The sequence below is a fragment of the Cyrtonyx montezumae genome, unplaced genomic scaffold (assembly GCF_038088225.1).
Source record: "Cyrtonyx montezumae isolate F1298 unplaced genomic scaffold, pur_monq_1.0 scaffold_1, whole genome shotgun sequence".
Lineage (NCBI taxonomy): Eukaryota > Metazoa > Chordata > Aves > Galliformes > Odontophoridae > Cyrtonyx > Cyrtonyx montezumae.
Window position 1 is genome coordinate 2,445,972 of NW_027071825.1, and position 20,341 is coordinate 2,466,312.

General features: G+C 41.8%; 1 protein-coding gene across 1 annotated transcript in view; it reads right to left on the minus strand.

Annotated features, from left to right (window-relative positions):
- PATJ (PATJ crumbs cell polarity complex component) overlaps positions 1 to 20,341 on the minus strand; it is a 137,756-nt gene that overhangs the window by 57,498 nt on the left and 59,917 nt on the right. The window contains exon 28 of the mRNA XM_065737858.1: positions 18,403 to 18,517. Within this exon, the coding sequence (XP_065593930.1) occupies positions 18,403 to 18,517 (115 nt within the window). The remainder of the gene's footprint in view (positions 1 to 18,402; positions 18,518 to 20,341) is intronic.

Below are 20,341 nucleotides of genomic sequence, written 5' to 3' on the forward strand. Positions count from 1 at the left end.
CAGCTGCTCCCCCCCTCCAGCTGGTACTGCTTTCCAGCTCTCTGCCTAGCACTGGGGAGCCAGTTAGCATCTGCTTTTGCAAAGAATCCCATTATCTGCCTTCATTACCAGATCCCTGACACAAGGCAATTGTAATGCTGTTGTTGCTGCCGTACTCCTGGGATGCAGTGCTTTGTGCCGGCGCTGCACGGTCCCCCACGTTCGGTGACAACACACCCATCACAACTTCTGGATCCTCTTACTTTTAGGAAGACTGCTCAGGCATGGGAGCACTGTAGCGATCATCCCCTCAATAACATTCCCCACTTCCATCAGCAGTGAGTTACATTTCAAAAGAGAAACCCTGGAAATGGAAGACAACTGCTTTCAAACATTATACTGTTATGCTGCTGTGTATGTTTCCCTGATTCAGCCACTATTCCTATTGTATTTATCAGAGATAAAGGAAAGAAATGGGGACGATATGGCCAGGACACTGGAGTTTGCATGATCTAGTACTGCAACAAATGCACATTTTATTTGCACTGAAAAACAAAAAAACAGATGCAGCTTCCCAGGAAGGCAAGAGGGTCTTTAAATTGCACAGGTATATAAAGCACTGCAGAGGGCTGGGAGCCTGCTGCCCAAACCTGCCACTAAACGAGCTGAAAGGGAGAGGGAGTTCTGTTGAAAACAGTGTCTCTGCGTGATGCAAATTTGAATCCACCTAGAGAGGGAAAAAAAAGGAAGGAACAGCTTGGGATGACTCAGCCAGATGATTGGTGTTGGTATCAAATGCTCAATATTAAACCTGCCCAGGCAAAACAAGAAAGGGAACAAACAAGGGGTGGGGGGATGCACCACAAAAAGAAACAACTGATGATATTTGTATAGAAAAGGTGATGCTGAGGATTTTCTGTCTCTCAGATAACTACTGGCAATGTATGCTGCCCTTTGGAGACTTGACCATGGTCTCATTTAACAGCCTGTGTTCACTCTAAATGTTTCAGCTACCATTTTTATCACATAACCTGGCTGCAGTCTGATGCAGCAGTGCTGCAGCACCACGGCTGCTGGTTCTGCTTTAGTAAAGATAGGCATCAGAATGCAGCCAGCATCCTCCAACAGAACCAGCCCTGCATATCAAACAACTAATTCCCTTCTTCATTTCACTATAAACATTAAAAAAAAAAAAAGTAGGAAGTCCCTTGAAAGCTAACCCTCAAGCTGTGAGGGCAGCATGTCTAATTTACTGATTACAATTTACAAGAACCTAAATAAGCATATTTTAAGGGACTGTAATTGAACAAATGGGGTTTAGAATTCTCCCACTACTAATAATATAATAAGCTTATTGTTTTAATCTTCCCACTAGCCCTCTATTCAGCTCCAAGGAGGCAGACAGTTTTTCAAACCTTATCTCAAAAGTGATGCACTCATCTGTTTTCATAAGCTTCAAATTGACAGAGAGAAGATGATTTCAGTAATGCTTTCTTAAACTCCGTAAAATCACTCATACTCCTCTCTCAGCGACCAGCACACGAGAGGGAAATAGGGCAGATCTATTTTAAACCAGCACATGGCCAGTCCCCCACTGTGTGGTGAGAGGAGGGAGCACTTCTGGGTTGGGCAAGGGCAGCCAAGGGAATCCCATGGGGTCCAGAAGCTCAGCATGTCCCATAGTCTCCCCTTGAAAGCCACACATCTACACAGTAATGCTTTGCTTCATGTACACTATTCAGAAGTCAAACAATTCACAGAGAAGAACCCAGCATTCCCATTATTCTCTGGCCAATACCTTAATTAATGCCCATATCTCAAACACAGAGGTGCCTGTACCTCCCCCCCCCTTCCTCCCCGCAACCAAAGCAGCACAACACTGCTATTAAACACACAAGGAGAGCACGAGAACAAGGTGATGCTGCACAGCCTTCTCTAAAGGAGCAATGATGGTGGGCTTTCCTGTTCTCACAAACACAACTCATCCCAGCTCCAGTGAAAACAAGCATTGCTCTCACAAAACGGAATCCAAAAGCGAGGACTGCTCCTTTTGTGTTTGTGAAGGGTTCAGGCCATTATTTGGGATCTCTGAGCTCCTTCTCTTCCAAAAGCATTCTTCAGCTCAGGTTCCCATCTGCTTTGCTCCTTTCATGCCATACAAATGTTTGCAATAGCTTTGCAGATGGCCACAAAAACTTGTCCCACTTGTTCCTCGCATCACTCTTTCTATGAGAGAAGGGAGCAGTCCCCACCAGTCATTTCTAACTCATTGAGGAACAAAAGTGCAACGAGCCTCCATAATCCGCTTCAAGTACTATTCTGTTCTGTTCTCATGAGCAGGTGGCATTTAGAAACAGTTATCTCTCTTTTTTTTTTTTTTTTTTTTCCTTCCTGCAACTCAGGAATTGTCACAGCCAGAACAACAGAAGAGAGAAGTGGCGCTCAGCCCTGGCTGCAGCCCAGAGCAATGTGGAGCATCTAACAACACTTGCAGCATCTCACGCCATCATTGTGAACAAATGGAGTTTTGCCATCTACTTTTTCCCCATTTCAGATCCAAAGCTTCTTCTAGAAGGTGCCGTTTCTTTATACAACATTTAAGACCTCTGAGGAGGGAGGAAGGCATATTTTATGTTTTTCTGCTTTTTTAGTTAGATGAGAAGCACATAACGAGCCCATTCGTACTGATCCGAGACCTTGAACACATTGAAGATGATTTAGTGAAAGTGTGCTAAGCAGAGCATCCTGATGCGAATAATTGCTAATTATAAGGGAATCTCCTCCCCTCTGCACAGAATACTTCCACTCATTTGCCTTGCAAATTAGACATTAACCCTCATCAAAGCACATGGGTTTACTCAGAAGCAATCTCTGGGTGCTGTGATCTCGCAATCAGGCACTCACATGGAGCTCTGGCACCCAGCTCCAGCTGACGGTCCCACCACCCACAGCCTTTGGTGGAGAGGATCAGCACAGAATGCCCACGAGCATCTTGCACACTGCCCTATGGCTGATACACTTGGCATCCAGACAGGAGACAGAATGGGCTGGCTGCCTGAGCACACGCGGCTGCTGGTTGTTCAAATGCAGTCAACAGAATAGAACAGAAATAGCAACAAATATAGATAGCAGTAATGGCATTTTTCCTTAGATAAAGCCCACTTTGAGCTTACAAATAGTTATGCATAAAAATATACCACAACATGGTTGATGCTTGGACCCACAAAAGGCAAGTTAAACTGGAGACATAAAAAAACAAAATGAGTGAGGCTCAACAGAAAGCCATCATCAACTCATTTTCAGCTGCTGAAGAGGTAACTGGAAAAATCCCATAGAAAAATACAGTACTGTGAAACACTGCCCTTTGTTCTGCCATGTAGTACACTCCTCTGAGATCACAACACAGCAGCTGCCAGCTCCCCAGCTGAGTGATGGAGATGGGACTGTGCACCCCAAGAACAGAGCAGGTCCTGCTCTGCTCAGCTGACCCAACAGTGCTCTGGGAAGCCAGGACATCTTCACATCGTAAGAACACTGAGAGATACTGACAGCCACCTGCAAAGGCTCAAGGAGACCTGAAACAGCTCTGAGAGCTGACCTGGCCTCTGTACTCTGGCTGCTCCACCACACTGTCAGCGGTCTGTAAGGATGCATGACACACACAAAACCAGATTCTCCAGCAGAAGATATCTCAGTGATCTATAGCACAAGGAAATCTTGGAAACAATCTCACAGTTAGGCAGCAATTTCTTTTCTAAGTAACTGTGGCATGAGCAGGATTTCTGGCTTGCCCTGCTGGGTTCCCAGTCCCTACCTACGCGCATCTGAGAGCTGCTCATTCATCTTATGGAAGACGAAGTGTGCACGGGACTGAGCAGGGAGCAGTGGGTGAGCTCTAATCCATGGCTTCTTTGCTTGGTCTCAACATCAATAAATTATCATTGTGCACATTTAAATTCTCCCTCCCCTGGTGGTAATACAGCACAACTTGAGCTGACAGTATTTCATCTTTAAATCATGATGCTCCCACAAAAAGACTGCAGCAAGGTCATTATCTCGGTATCGTTCTGCACCAGGCCTAATTAAAGCGAGCAGCACTGGAGTACAGTCACAAATTGGAAGTTTGTTACCTAACGAAGGCTCTGCGGAAGAGCCCCAAGTAACTGGAAAGGGAAGCAGAGAGCACCTCCCATGAGCCAGGATGCTGATGAGATGTCTCCTGCATGGTGACTCACTTTAAATCATGAACCTTCAACGGGAGCCTGAACCTCCTCCATCTAAAGGGAGACAGGATGTGAAAAACAGGAAACTTTCAGACATTACAAAGGCTTTTTGAGCTGAGAACACCACCTGCGCTGATGAGCCCAAAGATTTAAAGAAAACTCTCCAAGGAACATCTCCAGAGGAATTATCACTGCTGGTAAAACACAGATCAAAAGCTATAAAGCTGAAAACACCACTGCAGTAACAAGCCATAGCACCACCCATGCTTGTTAAACTGGCTGAAGACCATGCCACAGAGAAACTGTTCTGTGTTGGAGGTAAGAGCAGGGCAGAGAGGAACAGAGGGCAACACAACGGCTTGCAGCACAGCCCAGCATGGCAGCAAAGCAAAGCAGCAGCACAGTGAGTTGGATCCAAATCCAATCCAAAAACTGGATTCAATTTTTACACATTAAAAAAAAAGTGACAGTGGTCTAGCTCTGCTTATGGAGGAGTTTTCTTAATATGTTGTGACAGTGATTAGAAAATATTGAAGTGAAATGAGTCATCCAGATTTGGCCTAGAAAACACCCACATAGCTATGCTGGAAAATACAGTGAGGCCTTAACAGTGAGAAGGACAAGGAAGAGAGAGAACAATCAGCTTCAATTCAACAGTGATCTTAATGATAAATGTTAATCCTGTCCACATATATTTATATATATTTACTCAGTAGTTATTTTGCTGATTGTTGCCAGCTATTTAACACCGGAACACATTTCTCTCTGATAAAAGATGGCATTCATACAGTCTGTTCCATCATTATGCCAACTCTGGGGATAAAACCCTATAGAAGTACTTAAGGAAACAAAATTTAATGTACATCTGTTGAAGTGCTCCATATTTATCAGGCGTGTCAGATATTGAAAATATTTTTTTACATAGTAGATATTTTTCTTGGTGATTTGAATTGGAAAGGAAATCAGAATGCAATTAAAGCACATGCAGTATCTTTGTAACAAAAAGATTACATACAAATACGTCAATTACTAATAGAAGAAAACTTTTTTACTCAAATATGTTTTCATTTAAAACTGGAATATTAAACAACAGTACTGTTGCTAACAGCAGAGCAGCCAAGGTTGTACGGTGATCAAAAGCTTTTCCAAGCAGCCTAATTCCCACTTTGTCAAAGGTTTCCTTTTGTCTGTCCATGGGCCTTCACCAACACCCAGTTAAGGGAAAGTGTCACACAGGGACCGCGGAGGAGGTTCTGCCCCCACACACCACAGCCACAAACACTTCCATCATCTGCCAACTGACAATTCTCAACTTCACACCCCTCGTTTTACTCACAGCCTGGAAAAGAAAAATATCCTTTTCCAGCTTCTAACAAGTTGCTCAAGTTTGATAAGCTATTTTTATTCCCACTGAATTAGTCGAATAAGAAAGAATAGGGCTTTGTTTCAGGCAGCTGAAGAGAAGACACAGCCAGGCTTCTCCCTACAGTCAGATATATATCCAAATTTCTCCCAGTTCTCTGGGTGCATGCATACACTTCCCAAACATTTCACTGTTGTTTAAGCTATGTTATTAGATTAGAGGTCACCACATAAAACTTTGTGCATTTTAGGAACCACCATGCTTTTGCACAGGATCTGTGCTCTCCCATTCCCTCTGTCTCTGAGAGGGTCAGTCCCCAAAGGACATATCCCTGTGCTGCATTTTGGGGTGCTGCACACCCGGCCCAGCACCGCACAGCTCTGGGTATACAGCCAGGAAGCCATGTGTTAGATAAAAATATAGACAAAATCACCTAGAAAGAGAAAGCCTGGGTTGGTTCTAGCTCCTGGTTTTTTCAAGCTGTCAAATTGCACTTGAATTACATTTCCAAGCTTTTTACAACATCAAGGAATGCTTGGAGGTTTTGATTTTCTCTCAAGCGTAATCCCGAGTTTCCCAATGTCATGACTCGCCTTTGACTGCCAAGGTAAAATGAAGAATGGAAATGAAAAATGACTGCAACACCTGGCAGTGCAAGAGGCTTCCAACTCCGTGCCTACAAAGTAATATGTACCCATAAATTCACTCTAAAACCTCTTCCTTTAAAAAAAACCAACAAACAACCACTAACAATTATTCTGTACTGTCTTTCCTATCTTCTGTATCTGTAGCTATCACATGCATATCCTGTTTGTGATATCTAATGTATTCATTGCGGCATTACATGTAAAACAGACACACAAGATAATGGTAGAGCCAGCAGCAGGCAATTGTTGGCTCACTGCACAAAGCTTCACGTCCAAAATGAGGTGCACAGAGAGGGACCTGCTCCACATCTCTGAGCAGCGTTTCTGACACAAGGCTCAGTGCTTCTGTGATGTGCTAGCAGCAACCTGGGGCAGCTGTGCTCCATAGGACCCCCTTCCCAAGCCATCCAATGAGCTACAAAGTTGGGCCAACAGCAGTGCTGGGCTGCACTTCCCACCTTGAACACAGCCCCTCACATCCCTCTTGCTTCACTGCTGAGTCAGTGCCTCAGCTCAAGCTATACATAAAAATAAAGACCTTTCCCAGCATTATGGAGGAGAAGAAAGTCAGGCACCCAAACACAGCACTCTTATTTTTAGAGTGTGGTTTTAGCTCACGAGAAGACCCTTGTGAAACAGAGCTGAAGGATAACAGCCTCCCTCCTTCGTGAGCCCATGCAGGTCAGTAACTCAGAGCCCATTCCTCTTCTGCAGGGCACAGATTTGTGCTGGATGAGAGAGTTGGGCAGGCTGAAGGGAAGGGCATCAAAGCATCCAGCTGGATGGGATGGGAGCAGGGAATAGTCTGCTGTGAGATTGTCTCATGTTGTGGAGCTTCAGCATGAGAAACAACAGAGCATTAAAGGAGGACGACAAGGTAAAGACTTCAAATATAGCTGAACAACTAAACTGAGGAAGCAAGGTTTTACTGCTTACAACTATTTTAAATTCTCTTATGTGATATAAACTGAAGATAAGTGCATATATTCTGCTAACAAAGATTTTTCTGCCACTTCAAGTATCAGTGCTGTAAGAACTGGGATTGATGTGCCAGGGCACGTTGGCAACAGAGAGCAACCCCTACATTTCTGCAGCCAACTGCTCTCCTCTGTGAGGTGAGGGGACCTGGACAGATGAATAGATCATTCATGCCCACACAAAACCCACCAACTAAAATCAGCGTGAAATCAGAACGCAGTTGTATATTCTCCTCAAGTAAACCAGGCGTCTCATTTAATCAGCTGTCCTGAGAGTTTCTTCAAGCAGTTAATCTGGTTTATGACATCATACAACCTGATAACTTGATTAAATAGGACAGTATTTTATATAAGAAACGCTATCCTGAAAATTCTAAACCTCTTCAAAGGAGCAGACCAATTTTCTCACCACCAAGGAGTGAAATAAAGTGAAGGATTAGCATCAGATACCTTTGCTTACACCACATTTCACATAAGCAGTGCTGAGCAAGGCATTCAGCTCTCTGCAGAAGAAAAACAAAATCACCAACAGAGAATTTTAACAGGTTTCTCAGTATCACAATTACGTCAACAGGTAACAAACAGCTTCACTTTAAAGTAACTAATGAAATAAAGACATTAATGCATTAAGCTTTGGGCATTTTTAAACGAGCATAATTACAATCGGGAAATTGATGATGTCTTTGAAAAGAAAATACTTGCAATGTGTCAAGCACTCTTTTCCTTCTGGCAAAATAAATAAATATAAAATCCATCTCTGGGGATTTATCCAGAGAGGAAGAGCTGAAGGGATAAACTTCACCATATTATATAGACGTTTCCCACTCCGACTGGAGAAGGAAATCAACTGAGAGAGTGAGTTAAAAAACAAATGCTCTGGGGAAAACTGAGTGGGATATGGTGGTTTTTACTGTAATTCTTTCAGCTTGATATTCAGCTGATGTTTTCTTTCATGCAAATTTAGCCTAAAGAGGAATGATCCAGAGGCTTTCAAGTCTTGGTCCTCAAGAATAAACAGTGCCTTTTTGGTACGTTAGAAATCCTTGGATCCTGCCTTTTATCTGATTTTATTTCAAAATTCAAATGGCCATCTAACCTCTACAAACTGCGGCTCCAGAAGGATCAAGTTGCCTTGTGTATCTCACTGCACACGGCCAACCATGACATCCACCAGACTAACAGAGCTGCAGCAGGCACCCAGCCTTCCCAACTGCACTCCAACTGCTATGCTCCAATGTTTACTAACGACATAAATGAAGAGTCCAAAATATAAGGTTAAAATCTATGGTGGTAAATCATTTCATTCTGCTTGCTTATAGAAAGAAAGCTGTGCATCCAAACTCCTGCCCCAGCACTTTTAAAGCTGCTGGCCAGTTTGATGCAGACCTGATAGTGAAATAAGAGGTCTCAAAGGTAATATAAAAGGTTCACAAAAATAGGCAGCTGCGCAGGGGAGAAAAATCTGATAAATTCCCAGACTGAGGGAAAGGTCTCAGTGTGAGATCACTCTTTATTAAAGCACCACAGAATTCACATGAGAGAAAACCTTCAGAAATGCTCGAGCCACACGAAGAGCTTAAATCAGAGCTCACACCTTCCTCAGCACACCCACGTCAGCCAAGCAGGACACCTGTAGGAATCCAGCTTCATTAGCTGCAGCACTCACAGAAGCACTCATTAAACTCTTCACAACTGCACTCAGCTCCTTGCAGTGGACAGCACCCAACTACCTCAGGCACCCAGCACCAGGCAGTAAAGCTGGAGCACATGCACCAACTCAGCACAGGCTGCACTGTGGCTTTGCCCCGATGCCAAGAGCTGCAGCGGGTTCTGCCCTGTCCTCCCCAGCAGGCTGCTCGCTGTGCTCCCCACGCCCCAACAAATCCCATTCAACATCATCCTTGGCCTTCTCTCCTCTGCTGCCCGTGCTCATCCTTGCATACAGCTCTACTCACTCCCTCGTTCATCAAGTCCTGCACTCATCTCATTTCTTTCCCGTCTGCTCTTCTCTCACCCCTCCGGTGACACCTCACTGACTGCTCACCACTCCGTCAGGCTGTTCACTTAATGGATTTCTTCCCTTGAGAAACAGTTTTTCAAAAATCACATCTTCTGCACCTAACAACTCAATCCTGAAACGAGGTCTTGCTCTGAAACTGCTGCGCTGCCTGTTCAGATACATTAACGATACACGACAAAACGATACTGTGATAATCCTCAAATAACCTGCTGCATCCCTAAGAGAATTATGAGGTTATGAAATGGAGGAAATTACAGCCAGACTTGATGAGATTTAAAATTAGTTTTATTGCCCAACACCTGAAAGAAATGTACTTTTTGGTTCAGAACACAGCATGTACTAAGGTTTACAGTCTAGCACAGGAAAAATGCCCAGGTTTGAAGGCACGTATGGGACAGGAACACTCATATTGTTTCATCAAATGCTACTGCTTACTGTGTGCTCCCAGAGCACTGGGAGGGATGGGCACCAAATGACACAGTACCTTTAAGAACCACTTGGATGGAGCAAAACCTCCAAGAGGCACCACTGAACTCCACGTGCAGACACCAACGAATCCTTGTGCCTACATACTCTATGGAATTTCCCTCCAATTACTCCTGATTCAGGTATGTGGTTCCACTGTAAGTAACAGACTGTTACAGATATGAGAACTTATGTTCAAGATCTCCTAATAGTCTGAGGATCATCACACCATGGAAATGACAACTTCCCACCTCATTTATTGAGCACCTGGTTCATAAATTTAACATTTATAAGGTTAGAAAATACTCCTTAAGCTGGTGGGTACAAATTCTCAGGTAAAAGATGAAGTACTTTGCAGAAAAGTGACAGCTAATGCACTTTAGTTTTCAGATAAGGGATAAGAAAAGACCTCTGAAAATATGTAAATCATTTAAAAAAAGCTGAAAGCATTTGGTATTGACAGAACAATCACAAAACAGTACGATGAAGTCAAGTTTTCACCACAAGCGTAACCCACTGGCTGCTCTGTCACCTGGCAGCATTACACTCATCGCTGGAACAGGAGTTCCCAAACCCAACCTGCTCAGACACTGCTGGCTGTGCTGGACTACATGCACACAGAAGGATGTGCAGGAGAGTAAAGTCCCTCACACTTAAGCTCTGTCAATGCCCCAGACCAATGCCCCAGCAGTCCTCTTACATTCCCTGTTTCCCAGTGGCATGCTTTAATCAACAATCCCCATTCCTCCATGCTGCTCCCCATCCTCCGTTCCCTCCTCAGTGTGACCCCAGTCAAAAACGCTCACGAATTCTGAATTCAGCTGCAGGTCTGCAGACAGGCAGGAGGTCTGCAGAGATAGGAGTACACAGCACCAAGATGCCACGGGTTGATGTACCTACCGTGCCACTTGCCTGTTGGAAACACCTTCCCAAGGCAAACTGCTCCCACAGGAGCTGCCCAGCTGGAGCAGTGGTATCTCACAGAGGCACTCACCCCTTGCTGCTGGTGGGTGCTTGGAGGGCCCATGCAGAATGGGAGTTGACAACCACAGTGCCCACACTGGAGCTGTCTGCAGGGGGATGCTGTTACACCCAGCATCTTTGGCTCTGGGGGCTGTGCTCCTTAGACTTGCCCACCTTCCCTGCCCAGCAGACATGCGCTCCTTACATTCACAGTGGAAGAAGTCTGCTGCTCCCTTGACAGGGCTCCCCCCCAGAAAAATCAATTCTTAAACACTGCCTCTGGTAGCTTTTTTAGGAGAAACAGAGACAGGCAAGCTCAAGCTGAGATCTCTAAGCACTATCAATATCACAGAATTGTAGGGGTTGGAAGGGACCTCCAGAGATCGAGTCCAACCCCCTACCAAAGCAGGCCCTCTACACCAGGTTGCACAGGTAAATACCTTAATAACATTATTATTTCTGGGGTAGCAGAGAGAACTACCTGCCTTGCAGCCCACCACCACCACACCTCTTCCAATTCCAGTATAGCAAAGGTATTTTGAATTCACTAGGATAACTGATACGACTTTCATGCACACAGCTTCCTCCTAGCATCATTTAACTTAGCAGTTGTTTTCTTTGTGCATGTGACCACTACAAGCCACAGAACCATTTTTAATAGCCCGTCGCAGTGCAATACAGCTAACATACCCACAGGTAAATATTCTGGATCGCTGTTCAATGCCAGCTAGTCTCATAAAGAACGATTATACGCCTGCACAAAGCAGAAGGTAAATTGATGACTAGCCCCTAAGCCACTGCATCAAATGGGGGAAAATCAAGTCTTGAGACAAAGGAGAAAAAAAATACTTCATTTCCTCAAACAGTTAAAGAAGTTCTTCTGGACAGCTGTCTCAATGACTGCAATACTGTGGAAAATTAAGTAACATCTGTAATGAATAAAATTATCGTCATCTCACGTTTTCACTTTCCCTGCTGTTAGAGGCTTGTTCCCACTACATACTTGGAGGAGTTACTGTATAAACCAAACAGACCATTTTGGAACAGAGCTATTATGCAAACAATGCACTGTGTATTCCAACTAAAAGCCATGCTCTGCTAGTCCAGACAAGGCACGATGCACATAGAGCTTATTCTATTTTTTTCTGAGTGCAGTTGATCAACATAATTTACGATGGTAATGATGAAAGATACCTTCCTATCTAAAAATCAGACAGTTAAGGATATAACCACATAATAACCCTTTATGGGCTAGCATTTGTCTTTCATTTCTTTCTTTAAATATTTGCATCCTTTTTACATATTTTTAGTTGCAGGTCATTGTAGTGATATTAAGTGTTCTTCAGTGAGCAATATAAAGATGTACCTGTATCATCATCTCTTAACAAGTTTGCACAGCAATACCTGTGCATGCAGATCTATACCTCAGATGTTATCTTTATCTCTGAGTTACATGAAATTACTTATCTCTGACACCTGAGTAAGATCAAAGATCCCGAGCAATGCAAGCTTCCTGCACTGTGCCTTAAACAATTTAATAACCTTAAAGCATCAAATCGCTATGTTTCATGCCTTGCATTGTAATGCTATCCTCTGGATACCTGGTTAGTGTTGGTAGAAAAGATCACACCTAAGAACAAATGCAATCTAAGGCAATATTTAAAGATTAGATTATCCTTCATTGCAAATAGCTCGTTTGTTTATTATCACATTGCTTTATTCTTGTTTTGCCTCTTTATACCACAAAAATGCTGAATATTCAGTTTAGATTTCCCAGCAGCTTTTTATTTAGTCTAAAAACATTTACCTAACACATTCTTAACAAGCAAAGTGAAGAAAATTCAGCCATCTGTCTCTACATTACAATAACTGTTATGGAAGAGTAGATTATTCTATATAGCAAGAAATTTAATGCTAGGAATTCTTATACTTTAAGCACTGGCGTGCTCGCTCCAGTTTTGCATCTCAGAATGTTCAACACACAGCAGAAACAATGATTTATAAGGAAACAGAAGACAAAACACATTAAAGATATTAAATGCATTCAATATTCTAACCATGCTATACGTCCATGCTTCAAACCGAGGAAAAAAAAAGAAAGACCTGTGCTATTATTTTTTCATCTCCAGCACTTCAGTAGTTCTTAAATATCACTAAACATGCTCAAAACGACTTGCTGGAAACAAACACAATACAGAGAGAGATTCGAATCCTTACCTGGGAAACCCCCTTGTACCATTGCTGTACCAGCACGTACTTCAAGGTATCTGCATTCCTGACAAACATTCAGTGCTGTAAGCAGCTCAAATCCTCACCATACACAGGCTCAGTGCTCGTCTTTCTTCTGACGACCTTGGGCCTATTTTTCTGAGATTTTTCTCTCCTTAAGGGCAAACCGTCTGTCTGTTTCTATTATGAGATGCCATCAATTATATTAATTTCAAGCTACCCACAAGCTAACAGTTACATCTGCCAGCAGATGAAAGCTGCCTATGCAAGCATGCAGGGAGCAGCAGATCCCTGGTTTCCCACATCTGACCCACCGATGCTCCACGGCTGCTGTTTGTGCACTGCCTGCCTGTGCTAGCATTCGAATGACATCTCAATCCCCAACACGAGTCACCTCAAATGGATGTTTGTGTCACAGCGAGCTGCAGGTACCGCCACTTAACGGCCCTCGGCGTGGCAAAGGAACAGTTAATAGGCGTTATTTATCGAAGCATCCTCACGCAAACACCAGGGGTTAAAAATTGCATTCCTCACTCAAACAGCTCCTCTAAACACGCCGTTTACCAATGCTGCAAATCCTGCAGGTTCCCAACGCTGATATGCACGCGTGGATTTTTGTTGCTGCTTTTTATCGTGGCAGAAAACAAAACCCATCTGTTATTAGAAGCGCAGGAAAAATTCTAACTTCATCCTAACTTGGATTTTGCTGCAACTCTGAACGAGCAATATTAGTTTCACTGCAATGGGTGCGTGGAGCCAAAATATTGAGGGGAATCACAATCCCTCATTTAGTAACTGAAAAGATATAAATGTCTCTCTAATTTATAAATACACTCATTTTGGGAATTCCTGTTCCAAATGGTACATTTGAATTAACTCAAAAGTCTCAGCTATTTTGGTAATACCATTAATTTGTTCATTTTTAGAGATCATTGTCCTTTCTTTAGAACACGTATCACAGCACACACAAAGCCATCTGTTCCGTGCATTATGTACAAGCACACAGCAAATAAATAAATAAATAAATAAATAAATAAATAAATACAAGCAGTCCCAGCTGCAATTTTACTATTAATTCCTCAAAAATGTAATTTCCTTTTGCAGTACTTCATCGGATGCTGCAAAATTGCGCACGTGATTCACAAATACAGGAAAAAAAAAAAACCAGTGCAATTACAGAATCCCAAAGTAACCCCCAAATCCAAACTGCAATGACACCAGCACTGTAACCTATGCTCACATGGCACAGCAGCTCGCAGTGCACCTGGAATGCACAGCCTTTCTGGATGCTCTGCTCTATTGGGGCTGGCTGCAAAACTTACATATTTTTAGCCAATTATGGGTCAGAATAAGAAAAGGAAAAGCAGATTAGCAGTACAGTCATATTAAATAGAGATTAACACAGCAAGAAAAGGAAGTCACTGTCTAATCCGGACTCCTGCATGATCTTTGGAAATGCACTGCACTAAATATACTTGTTAATACATTTAAGAAAATTAATTATTACACCTGTTATTTTTTCACAATTTTATTTTCCTAAAGCCTGAAGCATTTTTCCAGGCTACATCTTACTCTCTGAACATCTTCTCTATTTGCTGTTGGTTGCAGTGACATCTATTGGAGAGGCAGCGTTTGGCTGCACAAGCTGCCTCACCTGGAGATCACAGGTTTTGGTTTGTCACCCCCCTCCACCCCCGCATTAAAATTCCTTTTCCTCTGTTTTAGCACCTTTATGTGTAAAGCAAACTCCAAAGTGTTAGACACTCGAGGCTTAAATTGATTTATCAATGTTTTTGTTTCATTACTGTTAATCACTCTGGCATTTTTCCAAAGGGACAATGATATTTTGTCATCTTCACCCACAGCAGAACACAAACTGAGGGTGCACTGCACCTAAAGCACCCCACGTGCTTGGCCACACACCCCATTAAGTCTCAACTGAACTCTGTACCACTTTTTTTAGCTTTTGTTTTTAATGAAAGCCACCATCCCCTCCCATGTACTCATGGATCAACATCACTGATGCCACAGAAGCTGCAAAAGTCTCGGGTATGTTCATCCAAACCAATTCACAGGCATGCAGGGAGACTTGCCCCTCTTTCACACTAAGAAGCCAAAGGTTGATCACAAAGGGGAACACATGGCTGAAACACCAGAGAAGTTTTGCTTTGGTAGAGAAGGCGCCGTTCCTCAAAAACATGTTAGGAAGATGAATCATTATGCTTTCCTACAGCTTCATTGATTTTTACATTATCTGCAGATAAAATAAAAGGAAGGGGGCATTATTATCCCCTTATTAGATATGGTTAAACATCCGTGCAGACAGGAAGTCTGAGCGTGGCAGCATCTAGTCCACTATCTTAGTCACCTTTCACTATTTTTTATTATCATTTTTATTATTTTAAGCTAATTTGAAACCCACCAGATCAATCTCAGTCTCTTAACTGGACAAGAACTTTTACTAAAAATAAAAAAAAAATTAAAAATCATTAATTGAAATTAAAGGTTCTAAGTTCTTCCAGTAGTTGTCTTTACAGATTTCTAATAACTGTTTTTAAGGCCTTTCTTAAGTTACGATCACTTCAACTCTATTACAGAAATATATCCAAATAGTACAGCTACAAACGCCCCAAGGAAAAGCTTGCAAAACATTCCATTACAAACTACTCTGCCCATCCATTTCCTCTGCTTCCTTTCACTACTAACCCCTCATTATAGCAATAAGCCACAACAGGGAGCACATTAGTCTATTAGCAGAGTCTTAGTGCACACCTACAGCCATTTGCCACTAAAGGAAAATACACCAATGCCTATTGACACAGCCTGGAGCACAGCTGCTCCTAAGGACAAATGGCTCCTTTGTATGCTTTCCCTCCCTTTTATTCCTTTTATTTGTTTTGATTTTTTTTTTAAATTCTATCCAAAATCTGATGTTTTTAACATTTGGGAAGCCTAAAAAAGAATAAATCTTTATGGAGAGTGGAGTCTTCCAAAATCACCACTGCCACTGCAATATTTTCAGGTTTTTTAAGACGAAGCACTGTGAAGGCTCTTTTTGCAGCAGGATGAAGAATCACCAAGCTGGTCTGCCAAACAGTTAAATAAGTAAGCAAGGAAACGAGTTGTCTTCTACAAATCCCATAAGCTTAGTCTGTCTTCTCCAGCTGTCACTGATATAACTGCCATTCCCCTCTAAAGGATTCAAGTTTTACAAAAATATTTTAAAACGTGAACCAGAAGCCTTGAAACTGTGAAGTCAAAACACAGAGTAAACAAGCAGCACACTACACTCAGCCAGAGCTGAATATTGATAGAGATTCAACACTATCAATAGAAATTCAATGAATTAAAAAAAAAAAAAAAGAGGCAATGCTATTTTCAATTTGCCTTCAAGATACAGCAAAACACTACTTAGAAACTTAGAAAATGATCTTTGAGATAATAATGGTTCAAATTAACCTGAAATATAAAGAGAAGCAGGTCTGAAGCTAAGGAAGCAAGAAGACTTAAAAACAAACTGAAAGACTTAAAAAATAAAATCCTGGATCTTCTTTCCAATGTCAGTGGAGCTCAGCATTTAAACCACAGAAACGAGGAGGATGTATGAAATTTCTGTAAACCAAGTATTATATAGTACTTCAACGCTACTTTTTGGATCAAGAACTACCTTTGAAAAAGAGAAGGCAGAACATTCACAAGAAATGTCTGTTTGTTACAGGGAGCTAGCAATGAAAGCTACAGTTTCAAGTGCTGGAAAAGCAGAAATAAAAGGGAACACTGCAAAAAGGCAAGTGAGTTTAAATCCCAAAGGGGAAATCAAATCAATATCAAAAGGTTATTCAGCCACCTTAAGGGGAAAATAGACTCAACGTGGAGACTGTGATGCAGTATGGACTGGAAAGAAAGGAGAGTTTTTGTTCTACAGCAGGAAGTCTAACAGGGCTTTGCTTTCATTTTCAGTATGGGGAATGATGAAGAATATGAGGCAAAAGAGCATGGTATGGAAGGGCAAACATGGAGGAAAAGTGTGAAGTGGAGCAAGTAAACTATTGCTGCCATATGAAAGAAATTGATGAGTAGGTTCATGACATAAGAATGCTAAGTAAATAACTACATCCATCAGGAGCACAACTAGAGAAGACAGACTTAACAGCTCTACCACCTCAAAATGCCCTTTAAGGCTTTCCACATTATTGGCACAGATTGAGAACCGCAGGGTGTAAATGAAAGAAGGAGAGACTATGACACGAATGTACCTGAAATGACACCTCTTCCTTTCAGGATACCCAATCTTCTATATTTAGAAGACAATACACTAAGTTCACCGTATGTTCAGTGAAGCTGAGTAAGTTCATTAAGTTCACAAATAAATAAATAAATGCAGAACTAGCAGATTAAGTGGGTAAGGAATAGACCAATATGAACATGCAAATTGTCAGGAGGGCAGACGCTTTCCTGGTCTGAAATCGCTGGGACAGCGCTCAAGAATCAGGACAAAATCTGGAGACGTTTAATAGGTCACAAATATAACATATAACACTGTACTCAAATTTACAGAGAAAACTGTAAATTTCAAGTCATCACAGAAAAGAAACTCTGTCAAGTCCATTCCACAGCTGCTGAGATGCTTGAGTTTCAAATCAAGCACTTCTCATGATTATCACTTACCACCCAAAACACCAAAAAAAACCTCCTCTTTCCAAATTCTTCTCATCTCCACCATTAAACCAATCAATCTCATTAATTATCTGCTTCAATGGCACACCAGTGCCAACAAGGAGGAGGAAGAGCTTGCACTGAGTGGGAGCCAAGGGCAAAAGCTTCAATGGCATTTGTCTGCATTGGTTTGGCCCTAACTTGGGGAAATAAAACCCACCCTGAGAAACAAGATGAGAAGAAACATCACTGCTGCAAACAAACAAGTATGCTGTTCTGGTACAAGAGAGTGCAAGAACAACAAGAAAAAACATCACCTTGTCTCATTTAAGAAAATAATTTTGTATCCTTATCTGTGATTTTAATATCCCTAAATAATTTATGCAAGACAAGCTATGAATAACAGCATTGCATTCAATAAATCAGCATGTTTTTCTTTTTAAAGGAAAATACTTTGTTTGAATAGCAAAGCCCAAAAACAACTGCAGGCTTTGATGGGTGAGGGCTATGCACTTATGGTTCTCAGCCTAGGACTGCTTGGTTACCACCACGATTACAAGGGTGAAGCACAAAGTCTGACTTCCACTGCTGACTCCACTGCCAAAGCAAGCACTCTACACCTCACTTAGACCCTTTTAGACTGAAAACAGAGCCCTGCTTACATTTCTTCTGAAGACAGCTATAGGATGCTGGCTGGGAAGAGAAGGCCAGGTTACAAATCAGCAGCCCTCAGAGAGGACAAGTTTGAGGATTAGATCCTATTACCACACAGCACTACTTCCATTACACAAGCAGAACAAGGCAGATATGTTTATCATATCGTACAATCCAACTACATCACACAAACATCACCTGACCCAACAACTGTAACACCACTTACTCTCTGCACAAGCATCCTCCTCCTCCTCATCCACATTTGCTTCCTCTGAGTGCAGTCTTCCAAGAGCTCTGTAAGGAGGTGGCAATTTCATCGGAGGTGGAGCCCCATACTTTCTCTGATGGATTCAAAGTAAAATAATTACATGCTTCGTATCCTTCATACACAAGAAAAAAAATCCTATGAGCTCCATGTGTTCATACATAGCTCTTAATCACAACAATAAAATCTGGAGCACAGACTTCTTAGGCAAGAAAAAGAAGAGACAATGAACACCAAAAGTATACAACTGAGAATGAACAGTTGTTGACAAAATACTTGTGTATCAAGCATGAAAATATGAATGTCAATCAAGGGTTAAAAAAGCCTCACTGAATTACACCCCATTTCTCATTAGAAATGCTCAGCAAAGTTGTCTTGTGCTGTCTGAAGTCAACAAACTTTTAATATTTAAAGTAAGAACTCAGTTTTTATGTGTCACAGTGATAGATCTTCATCTCGATTTTGGATAAAATTAAAATAATATTAATAATTTGAATTATAATGCACAATAAAATTCCATTACCTCACATAAATAGAGACAGCTCCTATAATGATGCATATAGCGGCGCATAGCAGGCATAAAGAACGGGCTCCGGATCTAATGACAACAGCAGCTCCTTCGACCAAGCAACAGTTTTATAGCTCAGAGTAACTGGATAGTGCTTCAGTTGGCTATGTGATTTCACCAAATTACATTCAACTGTATCCCGTGCAACACTGCTACTAATAGCAGGATGCACTTTAGAAAGGGAACACCGAGTACGTCATGCCATTAGAGCAGCCTGAATGTCTATAATGAGTTTTGCTAGAGCTGGGAATTGCAGAACACCCAAACATCAAATCTAGAATAAATTTGTCTATTATGTATAATGAAAGCTGAACCTGCTTATAGATTTCTAAAATCTCAAGCCTAAATTTGTATAGAGTAATTCCACTAGACAACTGCAATGTCAGCTACACGTTTTCTGAGGTAAGACTGGCATCATCCCATCAGTTTAAAAAATACTACAGAAAAATGCTGCACCAAAGACAGCATAACACTAATAAGTGAAATTATTTATGTCCAGTGGTAGTAAAACCCCTGCACTTGGAGATCTGGCAGCTGTTTCCCCTAAGCATACAATACTCCAAATAACGCTTTCACGTTTTGCTTGATCTCAGTAGAGGCAGAACTATACAAAATCCAGAAGGTCCAAGAAGCATCAGAACTCACATAAATGTTACCAGGAACATAAAGATGGAAAATCTGCCTCCTCTCTCCAATCCCTAGCGCTGTTCAAGAAGCGTTTAGATGAGGTGCTAAAGGACTTAATTTAGTAGTTGGGTAGAGATAGTGATAGGAGGATGGTTGGACTAGATGATCTTATAGGTCCTTTCCAACCTTATGAACTTATGAACTTATGAACTTATAAGCTATCAATGACAAACCAGTACTAATGCAAATCTGCCAATAAGTCAGGCATAAGTTTGACTCCCAGTCTTTTTGGGACCATAAAAAATTTCAGACTTAGTAGTAAATACATGAGACACTTAAGGTTACCCAGCATCTTGCTATGGCTCAGGACAAGCTTTTTACATCACTTTGTTCACCCATCAAGAACCCAGGCATGTCTGTTGTGTTGTAGTACACTGTTTTTGAATTAGCACAGCTCCTTCCAGTAAGGACAATGGCAAAAGCATAGCTAAAGCCAGCTAATCAGCAAAAGAATTTAAAGCTGATTTGTCCACAACAAGTTCACTTGTTTTAAGTGTTTAAATAGAGAAAAAAATCTTCAACACTGAAAAGATAATTAATCATACAGGAACAAGCAGATTTTTTCAGCTGGAGATGGCAACTTTCAAACCAAACTCTTTTGAGACACTTTGAGGACTGGACTAGAAATATCAGGGATTTCCCACA